The sequence below is a fragment of the Chamaea fasciata genome, unplaced genomic scaffold, assembly GCF_029207755.1.
Source record: "Chamaea fasciata isolate MVZ Bird 193981 ecotype frontalis unplaced genomic scaffold, bChaFas1.0.hap1 SCAF_12, whole genome shotgun sequence".
Lineage (NCBI taxonomy): Eukaryota > Metazoa > Chordata > Aves > Passeriformes > Sylviidae > Chamaea > Chamaea fasciata.
The window spans coordinates 18,939,474-18,951,667 of record NW_027094097.1 but is presented as its reverse complement, the minus strand read 5'-3'; the positions used below and the strand labels follow the sequence as shown (position 1 = coordinate 18,951,667).

The window sequence follows — 12,194 nt, the reverse complement described above, 5'->3', positions numbered from 1 at the left end:
ATGTGCATGTGCAAAAGAGCTGTGCAGCAGATGGTTTGAGAGGAACACAAATCCTGGAAATCAGAGCAGGATGTATACAAGGAAAAGTTACCCAATGAGCAGGTTTTTCACTGGTAGTTTGTTCAGATCCTGGGTGCCCTTGGAAGATTACTTGATTTCAGGACTGATTTGTCCCTTGAGAATGAGGTTTTGTCTATACTTCCCAAATGACCTCTGCAGCTTAGATGTGCCAGACACCGAGACTGCTGCTGCACAGCTAAGGAGTGGTGCAGTGCCATGTCCCAGGGTCAAGGCCTTCAGTGCTCACAGAGCTCTGCTGCAGGGGGGAAGAGGGGATTCCCCAGGGAAACAGCTCTCCAAGGCAACAAGCTGGGCACTGCGTGAAGACTGAAAAAAATGCTTCTTAGACACCACTGTCACTTCCTCTCTGCTCCCCGCAGGGCTCCGAAGAGACCATCCGTGTGGTGTCCATGGACAAGGACTACCACGTGGAGTGCTACCACTGCGAGGTGAGCCCCGGGCTGTGCAGGGCTCTGCTTCAGGGGAGCTGCTCTGCTTTGGGGGGAGCTGCTCTGCCTCTGGGGGAGTTGATCTGATTTGGGGGGAGCTGCTCTGCCTCTGGGGGAGTTGATCTGCTTTGGGGGACCTGCTCTGCCTCAGGGGGACCCTGACTCACCCCATGGGCTGCTCTTGCTGGCTCTTGCACACCTGGGCAGGTAGGGCTCTGCCCCACAGCTCCTGGAGGAAGACAAAGCGGTGAATGCTGTCTGGGCTGGAAGTGGTACTGCCATCACCAGTTCCAAATTAGTATGGAGGGTTTTTGTCCCGATATATTAACTTCAAAGCTGGGCTTGGTTTGTTGGGTGGAATTTTCTCAATACCTTTGGATGGGGAGTGAGCGAAGAATAGGTGCCAGGTCTCTTTTTCCTCATCTCTAGTGCAGTCTGTAGGGCTCTGATCTGAGGAGAACTGAATTTACATTGGCTGTGCAGGGAAGGAGTCTCACTGGAAGGCCTTTCTAGGGGATCTGGTTTTTCCATGCTGAATGAATTTTGATTCTTTACCAGGAAATTGACAAGGATACCATTGACTTTCTGTCACTTTTTGGGGAGTAGTTTCTTATTGTGCAGAACATTGAAACATTTATTGCCACAGATCAAGTTGTGGAATTAGTGCTCTTGTTTCAGAGAGGAGACCTGAATTCATCCTTAGTCCTGCATCCAGGAACATGAGAAGGGAAGCAGACTCACTAAGCTGGGATCAACCAAAAACTTCCCTTTTGCTGTAGGTTTGGCACTCTGACATGGCACACAAATATCCACACAGCTTACCTGTTAGCATCAGGGGCAACAGTACAGCAGTGCTGCCTTTCTGCACTGTTGCACAACAGTTATACAAAGAATCTTCTGACTGAGAAAGAAAATAACAAAATTCAAGGCATCCTGAAATGCTGTGTACCTAAATGTAAGGAAGGCCCCATTCACTCAGCTATCTCCTTTCAACAGACACCTGATACTCCATCCATTTCTATTAATTTTTCAAGAGAAATTGGCACAGGAAATCGCAGTATTTTTGGAGAGCTGAACTTCCCTCCTCCTTCCCCCAACTACTGCTTTGTGCAGGCTTCACCTAAGATGACAGCTCCTTCCCCTGCTCTCAGGCTATTGACTTTATGCTGGAATGTCCCACTGGGGGTTTATTTTCCGTTCTGTTTCATTATTCATTTCCCCATTCTCCTTCTCATTTGAGGCAAATCAAGCTGCCTCCACATCTGCCCAGAAAGGCAGAGTGCATTTATGTACAGAAATCAGGAGTTTGCCATGTGTCAGCAGGGGTGGGTTACTGCCTGATGCGTTCAAATCAGGCTCTCTGTACAATGCTGTCCCCAAATGCTGCTGGAAAAGTGAGTGCCAGTATTTTGAGGGACCCGTGTGAAGACTTTATCAAAGGCTGCCATGACTTAGGCAGCCACTTCTCATCTGCTGTTGATGTCATCCTCACCTGGTGGCCATGCACAGTTGGCGTCAGGTTGAAAACTTTGCAGCTTTTCTGTGTCGTCTCTTTCATGTGCAACCACTTGGCTTCTGTGAAGGAGTTCAAGCCCTTCTGCAGATCACTGGAGCCCCGTTCTGAAACTGGAATCCACTGGCAAGGCAGGCTTTCGCCTTGCAGAAAGGGAATTCAGTTTTGGAGAGGGAAAAAGATACGAACATTTGGCACATCTGTAGGGCATCTGAAATTGGTAAATTGTAATTTTAAATCTTGTATAAATTGCTATAAAATCATTATATAATATGTTGCCACACACAGAAAATTACCTTGGCAGATACTTTAAGATATCTCTAAACTAATACTCCAGTTGTAAAACTTACTTTAAAACCCATTTTCAGTCTTTTTTCAGTATTGCAAAATTTGAGGATTTAGACTTGAGCTGTGAAAGCTGAAAACTTATACTTCGTGCTCAGTTAAAAGCTTTGCATTTGTTTGCAGTACTACAGCCACCTATGTGCCCAGTTTGTTCCCTTTTTTTTTTTTTCTTTCTATTAAGTGCACAGATATATACTCAGAATCTCTGGTTTCTCATAACTGATCACAGTTATAATTTCTAAGTATTTAACATACTTGAAACATTAAATCTGAGCACGAAACTTCAATTGTTTCCAAATGCCCTCGGAATTACAGTGATGGCAGCTGGAAATCAGGATGGTCTCTATTGCAGTGTACCTAAGAGTCAGCAGGCAGGATCAATGTTAGTTGCTTTCCTGTTTATCTCTGTCTGTGTCAGTCCCAGAGGTACCAGCATTTCCACTAAAGATGGACCACTGGCCCTGAAGTAAGTTCTTTGAATTCCAAATTAGAGAAAGTGTGGACCTGCTCCAGAAGTAAGATATGTCACCTCTCTCCCCTTTCCCCCTCCCCTCTCATTCTCTGCTTATGCTCCCCCACATCTTGCTCACTGCCTTGCTGCACAATTAGCTCCTTATCTGTTCGAGCCTCTTCCAGATTGTATTTGTCAGGGTCAGCCCCTGGCCTGCTTTTAGGCTTTTGATTTGCATCGCCATTTATTAGATGGAGAAGAGCCCAGAATGGGAAACAGTGGTGAAAAGAAGGCTGGGCACTATTCCAGGCTTCCTGTTGGATTTCAGTCATGTCAGTGTGAGATGGTCAGGGTGCACCTTGCAGAAGCTTTGGAGGCAGGGAGGGAGCTCTGGGGGCTGTGCAGGACAAAGCAGCAGCCTGTGAGGGGCCTGCCTGAGTCACTCACTGATCTGGGATGTCTGTCTCTCTCCTAGGACTGTGGCTTGCAGCTCAATGATGAGGAAGGCCATCGTTGTTACCCCCTAGAGGGCCACTTGCTCTGCCACAGCTGTCACATCCGGCGCCTTAATATCAAACTGCCATCACATCCACCTCCAAGCTACCCCATGCACGTCACAGAACTCTGAAAGACATTTCCATGATCAATAAGCCGTTTGAAAGAGAAGACAAAAAGCTAAAAATTACTTTTGTGTTCCTTTCAAGATGAGGTTCCAGTAATAACCATCTAAACCAGCTATTTATTTTTTGAATCAGAGGTGAGGGGTCCTTTTCTGATCTTGTACATATGCATTCTTTTATCTAGACATTTTCACTGAGACACCATCTACTTGAACAAATAATTCACCACTTAACTGTAACTGTAAATGGCAGCATTTCTAAATGGTACAAAGGGCTGTTCTGCACTCCCCACTCACTTCGTTCAGTGCAGTTTTCACCCAAGTAAGGCGTGTAGAATTACTTTCCAAAAGTTAGCACCTTATCATATTGCAGCAAGCATGATAAGATAAATGCTAGCATTTTAGCTAGTTTTGTTGAATTCTGGTCTTAGAGAATACTTAGATTCCAGAAGTAGGGAATAGGCAGCAAGCAGGTGTTTTAGCCAGGGCAGTTCCCAGTGAGGTTGAAGAAGGGTGTTCTGTGAAGAAGTGTCAGGCCAGCTCTCCATCCTACAGGGTCCCACAGTCATCCAAAGACTAATTATTTAGCTTGTTCAAGAAACATGGCAAGCATTTGATGTAAAACCCACGGTACAGAGGATTGTATCCAAAAGATTGGCACGTGCAGGGTCAGCAGTTGCAGCCCTCTGTAATTGCTGGCTGTGTAGCCATGGCTTCAAAATGCATTCCTATCAACTGGACCATTTGGCACTTACTAAAGAATTCATCTTTAAAACATGGTTTTTTGTTCAGTAGGGTTCTATGCAAAGGTACACTTGTCTTCATACTGTTTGTTTTATCCAAGACTTCATTTGTTACCAACTGCTTCATGATTGTATGTTGAGACATTATTAAAGAGAGGCACAGTGGTTTGGTATGACCTTTTCAGCTTTGTGTTCTTTTTGAGATTACTTTTGAACTGATTATGGTGATTGTCTTCACTGGAAAACCAAGTGCAGTATGGCAGGAATAGTAATTTAGAGAGTCAGACCATGAAACATCGGTGTTTACAACAAAGTATTAGCTGTACATAGAATGTACACACTTCCATGTTTTGCATAAGCTTTTACAGTACCCCCAGACCTCTGGGGAGAAATATATGTCTTCCATATAGGAAGTTAGATGAATCTTTTTTTATGGTTTGTTTTCTACCATGTGCTGATGTTTTACATGCAAATCACACATCTGTATGTCAAAAAAATTCCTTGCATTCTCATGAGAATTGACCCAGCCTTCCTGAAGCTGCAATTTATCATTGCTGTCTTTAACTGTATTCAAAGTAACAATAAAATAAAATTCTTCAGCTCCAGAGGAAGTAGAAATACCAGACCAGATTCTTGGCATGTGTAAATTGGGACATTTCCATGCCAGTTCTCAACACTTGAGACTCTGCCCGATCCGTTCGGAAATGATCCCATGTTAAATTCAGCATGCAGACTGATGGAATGACTTATTTGGCAACACCATTGCAGTTTAGTTTCTTATGCTCCATTGACTTTTTGAAAGCCATTTGTGGTGCTCTTGAAAAGCACAAAGAGCATCCAATGGCCACTAATTCCTAAGTGGAATAATTAACTCCCTTAACAGAACTTTTTGATAGTCTGGAATTTCCTTATGGGGAAAGGTGGGGGGCAGGGGAACAAGAAAAATTCCTGAGAACTATTTTTTTTTTCTGTTAATAAGGAACAAAAGGGATGCTTCCTGGACTTCTGCCAGACTTCCATGGGTCTAGATTAACCTGTCCTACTGAAGGCTTCTGGGCAAAGTCATTTGGTAGTTAATATATATCAGTTTATAATCAACGTGTTTAATGTGAGTGCCAGGATTTGAAGGAACTACAGTGCAATCAGTGCCCCATTTTTGCACCGTGGTCCAAGAGGCCTGGCCTGCAAATGAGAGGCCAGGAGTGCATGTGCACTTCTGCATTTGCAGACATTACCTCTGTGTCCATAGTCAGCAGCCCAGCCTCAGGAGGAAGTAGAACGTGTGCCAGCAAATGTTGGAGAAAGGGGAAAAAATGTCCTAAACTATGACTAGGTCGATTCTTCAGGTTATTACAAACATGGAAGGTGACAGCGCTTGAGGATAAACTTTTAGCATCAGCTGCAATGGAATGCTTTTTCCATTGCAGGCAGGTGCTTTGGACCACATTTAGCTTTGAGACATTTTCACTTGCATGTCTTTACAATATATATTAAGGGACCCAGATTAAGAAAAGATCGTTAAAATACATAGAGGTTACATAGGTTCGGGTCTGTTCCTGGGAACAAATAACAGTTACTTGCTGAACTGGAAAAATGCTTTGCTCTGCCAGTAGAGAAGCAAAACCTTCACACTGACAGTGGACAGAGCTGGAGGTGACTTACTCTGGCATTCAGCCCAGTCCTCTGCCAGCACCTTCCTGAACACTTTGCCTCCATCAGGGGCAGGTTTAAGTTTCCAGCATACTTTCCAAGGGCCAGCACACTTTCAAACATGTACATACTACAACCATTTCTTCAGGTTTTTTGGTTTTTGTTTTTTTTTTTTTTTTCAAAACAATCATCCTGTAGAACTGAATAATATTTAATTACATTTCACATGCTGATTTTTCAGTCTCTTATAGTTCTGTGCAGTTCTGATCTGTTAAGTATCATCACGGTAAAAATTCTGAAAGGTAATATGTCAATATAGAATAAGCAATTTGTTTAAAACCAGAAAGCAGCAGTTGTTGTTCTAGTATTTTCTACAGACAGATGCATTCCATTACTGTATTACGAAATACAGCTTCGCTTTTCCAGCATTTACTATAAAAACTGGGGCTTGAGTGAGATTTGCCAGGTTTGGTTGGGTTTTTTTTCAAATCAAAGAGAAAAATAAAATCAAACCTAAAATAATGATGTGTTGTACTCTTTAGAGCTAGTGACAGTTTCTGCACATTTTACCTCCTGCCTGGGGAGTTATGTAAATGAGAAATCTTGTTTTAACAATTTTCTTATGGAATATTCTTATGTTAAATCAGTTCAACACAGATGAAAACTTCCTAAGTTCATCTTATGGTGCAATCGTTCTTCAAGAAGCCTTTACTGTACTCTCAGAATATTTCCATAAAGTTACATCAGTAACAACCTGTTCTCATTTGCATCAGGGCTGCACCTTCCCATGTAGGAAGGGAATCTTCCCAAGCCCCTCCAGCACAGGCTGCTGTGGGCGGTGCAGGGTCCCTCTTCCACGGGAGGACATGTTCCAAAGAAAGGACCAAAATACTCACTTGAAAACAAAAGAATGCACTCAGAGAATTGAGCTTACAGAGAGGGTTTGTTTGGGTTTCTTTCCTTTTCCTTTTACTTGAGTGCACGTGTGTGTATATATTTTGTAAGGTGGAGCTTCAAAAGGAAAACATGGTTAGAGGAACTCTTTAAGACCAGAAATTCCAGAGTAGTAAAGTAAACCAAAGCTCTAAAGGAAACAAAAGCTGCTTTCTTGTGTTTCAAGAAAAGTTTAAAAGTTTGTGATTCATCCTGTAACTAATGCCGTAACTAGAGTATATAATTTGACTTAAATTAAGTTTTCATTTGAGAAATATTTTCATTTTCTTTAAAAGAATATAGTTTTCTTCCAAGAACTTGGACCAACGTTGATTTTTATTTTGTAGGAAATAAAGGAATTCCCAGTTTGTATATCATGTAACTAGTTTACATGCTGAAAATATACATTAGTTAACTATTTTTGTATATATATATCCTTGTAAAACTTTTCAATGTGCTTCTGTCTTTTAGTCTTTAGAATTACTTGTGGTTTTGTGTTTCAGTGTTTGATTCCCTTGATTGTTGAAGAAAATAATTGGGAAATGTAGATTTATTTATCTAAAGAAGAAGCTACTTGCTATCATCTTAAGTTATTTAATATTAAAGTCAGAAGTTTCATTTAACCTTAGATGCTATAATCTGCTTTTTTCAATAAAGACATTTTGTAGTTATCTCTGGTTTTGTGGTCTGTTGCATGTATGTGCTTTATTTAATCTAGGTGAGCACTAAAGCAATTTTCAGGAACCCTTGTATTGCCTACAGAAATGCCCAACTGATATTAATTGATTGCAGCTGCATTTGTGAAAGATTTTGATCCTCTAGTGCAAGTGTTACTAATTAAGGTCTAAAATATGCCCACAGCTAACATTCTGCAGCTGCACTTAGAAGAATTTAGTCACTCTGGCACTTTTTAATTAAGCTTTAACTAGTCTGGCTAGTTCACAAGTCAGACAGTCAGTATTGAGGAACACTTCCTTTTCAAAACTCTCATTATGTTTTGGAGTGTTCTACAAGAGAAGTATTTGCCTGGGCTATGAACTTAGACAGCTTGAAGCACTTGGACCTTGGTTTGGGGAATTTTCTCTATATTCTTGCTAACTCACAGTAATCCAGAAACTGTGGCCAGAACTCTGATAGGATCAAATAGATGCATGTTTATCTCTTGTGCCTTTCTGAAGCTTTTTGCCACTTTCCTGTCTCCAGTTTCGTGGCACAGATGGGAGCTTGGTCACACTGACCTTCCTCACCCCGTGGTCTTGCAGGAGCAGCTGTTTCTGCCAGGCAGAATGTGCACTGGTGTCTTTTCTCCAGCTGGCCAGGGGAGAGAGGACAACAGCCAGATCCTTCCTTGTTTCCTCATTCAGTGTCCTCCTTCCTTTCCATCAGGGTGGGCAGTCTGCTCTCCTGCTGAATGTTCTTCCCTCCAGTGACTGGCAGACATCAAACACTCACAAGCTGCTCTTTGGGTGTGCGGCCACCCTCCCATCAGAGGGGCCTCTGCAGCTCTGCCACCCTGGCTTGGCAAAGCCCAAATGACTTCACAGCTGGAAAAGAAACTTCCTGGAGGTTTTCCCACAACAGCTATTTTGGCAAATTTTTCTTCTGCGCAGTCAGAATGGAAAGAGTTACAGATGCCACAATTGTCTTAGGGACACAGTCCGCACTTTGGTGCTTTGAAACAGATGTACCATACTTCTGTAGGGCCTTCACATACATGCTATTTTCTCACTCATTATTTTAAAAAAATCCATTCAAAATGAGCAATCCATGCCCTCCTTGAAGAAAAATAAAGGCACAAAGCCTGGCCAATTCAAAGCGTTTTAACAGGGCCTTACTACATGGGTGACACAAATGTACTTAATAAAAATCCAGGACATCTTAATGTAGAAAGAATTTACACCAACTCATCATCAGCCTGACTGAAAAGAACAGAGTACTTTAAAAACTTAACTGTTCCATGCGGGCCTCCATGCAGACAGCGCATACTGGAAAAATGAACATTCATTTGTGGCGGGGTGGGTGTGAGTCAGACCCCAGCTCCCAGGGGGGCACCACCAAAGGCTGCACTGTGCTGGGCCCCTGGCATGGCAGCCAGGCCACAGACCGTGTGTTCTGACACTGCTGAATCCTACAGCTGCTACACCTGTGGAGATGATTTGGGAGGGCTTGGCCAGCCCTGCTCCTCCACCTTCCCAGCGTCCCCAGGGCTGCACCGCTCACCTTGCAGCTGCTGCACAGAACCAGCATTCTGCCGGCTCATCCCAGCCCTGGGCCAGAGCCATTGGGCGAGTTATGGCAGCTGTCAGGTGTGACAGCTGTGGCTGGTCTGGAGCTGCACAGATAATTTGGGTTAACAGACACCAACTGGACCAGCCTGGTTCCTCAGAGGTAAACAAGGCCCCAGGTATGAAAGTGATTGGCTGAATTCAAACGCCAACAAGGGCACCCAACCAATCCCTGGATGGGATCCACCCAATCATGGATGCATGCATGTCATTGGTCAGGTGAGTTGGGCGGGGCTAAGATCACAGCCAATCGCATTTGTAAGCACGGGAAATTTGAAGTCCCTCTAAGGGGCTGCCCCTCAATAAACATTGGCTGTTGCTGCATGACCTCAGTGTGTGATTGTCCCATTCCTATCTCTGTCATCAGCGACAATTAGCGATGTGTGAACTAGGCTGGAGAGGCTGTCTTCTGTCCACAGACTCAGAATAAATGAGACTGGACAAGATGTCATTTGATGCAACACCTCACCATCAACGCGCACACACACACACACACAAGCACACTCAAAGCAAAATATGTGTGTGTACATAAATCAGAACTGTTTAGGTTGGCAACAACCTCTAAGATCATTGAGTCCAACCACTGACCCAACATAGCCAAGGCCACCACTAATCCATGTCCCCGAATGCCACATCCACACGTCTTTTATATCCGCCCAGGGATAGTTATGCCAATGCTTGACAACCTGTTCTGGGAAGACGTTTTCCCTATTATCCTACCTAAACCTCATTTGGCATCACTGGAGGCCGTTTCCTCTTGTTCTGTCCCTGTTCCCTGGGAGCAGAGCACAACACCCCCTCGCTGTCCCCTCCTGGCAGGGAGTTGAGCAGAGCCACAAGGTCCCCCCTGAGCCTCCTTTTCTCCAGGCTGAGCCCCTTTCCCCGCTCTCTCAGCCTCTCCTGGGGCTCCATTCCCTTCCCCAGCTCCATTCCCTTCCCTGAACATGCTCCAGCCCCTCCAGGTCTTTCCTGTAGTGAGGGGCCCACAGGTGAACACAACACTCAGGGTGTGGCCTCAGCAGTGCCAAGTACAAGGTGACAATCACTGCCCTGGTCCTGATGCACACCTGGGCGCTCCTGGGCGCATGTTTAGCCACTGTCACCAGCACCCCCAGGGCCTTTTCCTGTGTACAGATTTCCAGTCCCTCTGCCCCAGCCTGCTGCTCTGCAAGGGGGTGGTCGTGAGCCAAGGACAGGACCCAGCATTTTCTGTTGTTGACCCTCACACTGATGGCCTCAGCCCATCCATCCAACCTGTCCTGGTCCATCCCACAGCAGAGCCTTCTACTCTCCAGTACCTCAACACTCCCACCCAACTTGGTGTCACCACTGGATTTAGCTGAATTGGCTAAAACTATGATCCCAGTTGCTGCAATAGACCTTGTGCTTGGGGAAACTTGCAGATTAGAAAATTTGAAGGAGGAACTACTAAGCAAGGTCTGGAAATAGTGAGCAAGAGCTACTGGACATGGAGTAGGAGACATCAGTCTTCACTGGGTGTCTAAGCTATACATGAAAATGTCACCCTCTAAACAGAGGGCATTGGTTTCTGGAATAAATTGCAGGTTGCACCTCAGTCACAACTACTGGGCTCATCAGGGGCTGATTTATGTCTTTTAAAAGCTATGGGATTTACCATAACTTCTGATAAAACTCCAGAAGATAAAAAAATATTTTCTTCCTGTTCAAAATTCATTTGAGATCCTATCATAGTGCTTGGTACAATTCCCACCATCTCTTAACACTCTGAGACAACAAACTCAAGTTCCCATATTGTTTAAGAACACGTATTAAGAACTAGCTCATGTCTGCAGTACCTGCACTGTCCCTGTGCTGTCGGTTTCTGTCCCATCTGAAGACAGTAAACATTAGAGAGCATAAATCACTGTGCTCACACAAAGAGCATAGAAGGACAAACTGAAAACTGTACAAAAAGTAAGAAACCATGAGGAGATCTGGCCAGAAGTGATAAAGTATCTATCCAGCAACACATTTAAGAACAAATTCTTAAAGGTTTGCATCACAGCTGAAAAAAGAAATCCTCAAACACCCACATCTCTATGTACATATCAGGGAAGCCATCACCTTGAAGAACAAGGGCTGCTTTGGTTAGCCACAGTAATTCAAGCAGTTAAGTGGACTATCCAAAAAAACCCCATGTTCATTAAAAATTTGGAACATTTAAACTATTTCAGGAATGGTAAAGCCAACTGATCAGTTAATTACTGGCTGCTCTGGCAGGGCAAATGAAAGGCAGAGACACCCTCAGTGCCTCCAGCACAGGAAGGGAGCAGTGACACGCACAGTTCCCAAACGGTGTCAGCGGCCTGGCACTGCTGACCCTGGCACTGTACTGGGTCCTGCTGACTGAGAGTCCTCAAAGGCTTTGCGACAGGAGAGGAAATCACTGTGTCAAGCTGTGTCTTTTACCATCTCAGGCCTGCAGCTGAAAATTTTGTGAGTCAAATGCAACAGCATATCAGAGGGAAATAAAGCAGTGATAAGTTCTGCTCCGTGAGGGTCAGGTATTGTAGGGCTCTGGTCTCACCGCGGCGTCTTGACCTGAAGTTTGCAAAGCTCACACACTATGGATGGATACACAACAGAGTAGGGCAGAGAATTAAAATGGCCTGTGTGGCAGGGTGCAGTGCCAAGGAGAGAATAACGAGTTATCTGCAGTACTTGCAAGCCACATGTTTAACTGCACTTACCTGTATCAGTGGACATGGCTCCCAAAAATTTTTTTTTCACAGAGCTTCTTCGGTGAGGCAAAAAAAGGGCCTGGTGTCCTGCATCAGGCATTGCTGCCTGTCTCCCAAAAGGGTGGTCATGGCACTCCTCCACACATGGCTGTGCCTGGGCTCACCTGGGAGTTCATCCTTTTTTTCACTTCTTCCTATGTCAGGAAAAGAATAGGGGGGAAAAAGAGCATCACAGCTTTCTGCACCATTTACTTTCCATTCCTTATTGGGGCATTTCCCAGCAAGGGAGAAGAGGAAGCTGGCTGGGCACAAGGCTGGGGCTCTTGGCACAGTGTCACTGCCACATGTGAATCCTTTGTAAAAATGGCAAGTCTTGGTCCAACAAACATGATGGTCACTTTAAACACATTCTACTGCTTCTAGTGATGTCTTATCTTGTGGCAT

At 44.3% G+C, this 12,194-nt stretch overlaps 1 protein-coding gene across 1 annotated transcript in view; it reads left to right on the top strand.

The window, feature by feature from the left end:
* Positions 1–7,440, top strand: part of WTIP (WT1 interacting protein) — an 86,607-nt gene extending 79,167 nt beyond the window's left edge. Inside the window, exons 7-8 of the mRNA XM_066194946.1 lie at positions 441–509; positions 3,294–7,440. Coding sequence (XP_066051043.1) covers positions 441–509; positions 3,294–3,446 — 222 coding nt within the window. The 3' untranslated portion in view covers positions 3,447–7,440. The remainder of the gene's footprint in view (positions 1–440; positions 510–3,293) is intronic.
* Positions 7,441–12,194: the final 4,754 nt, after the last annotated feature.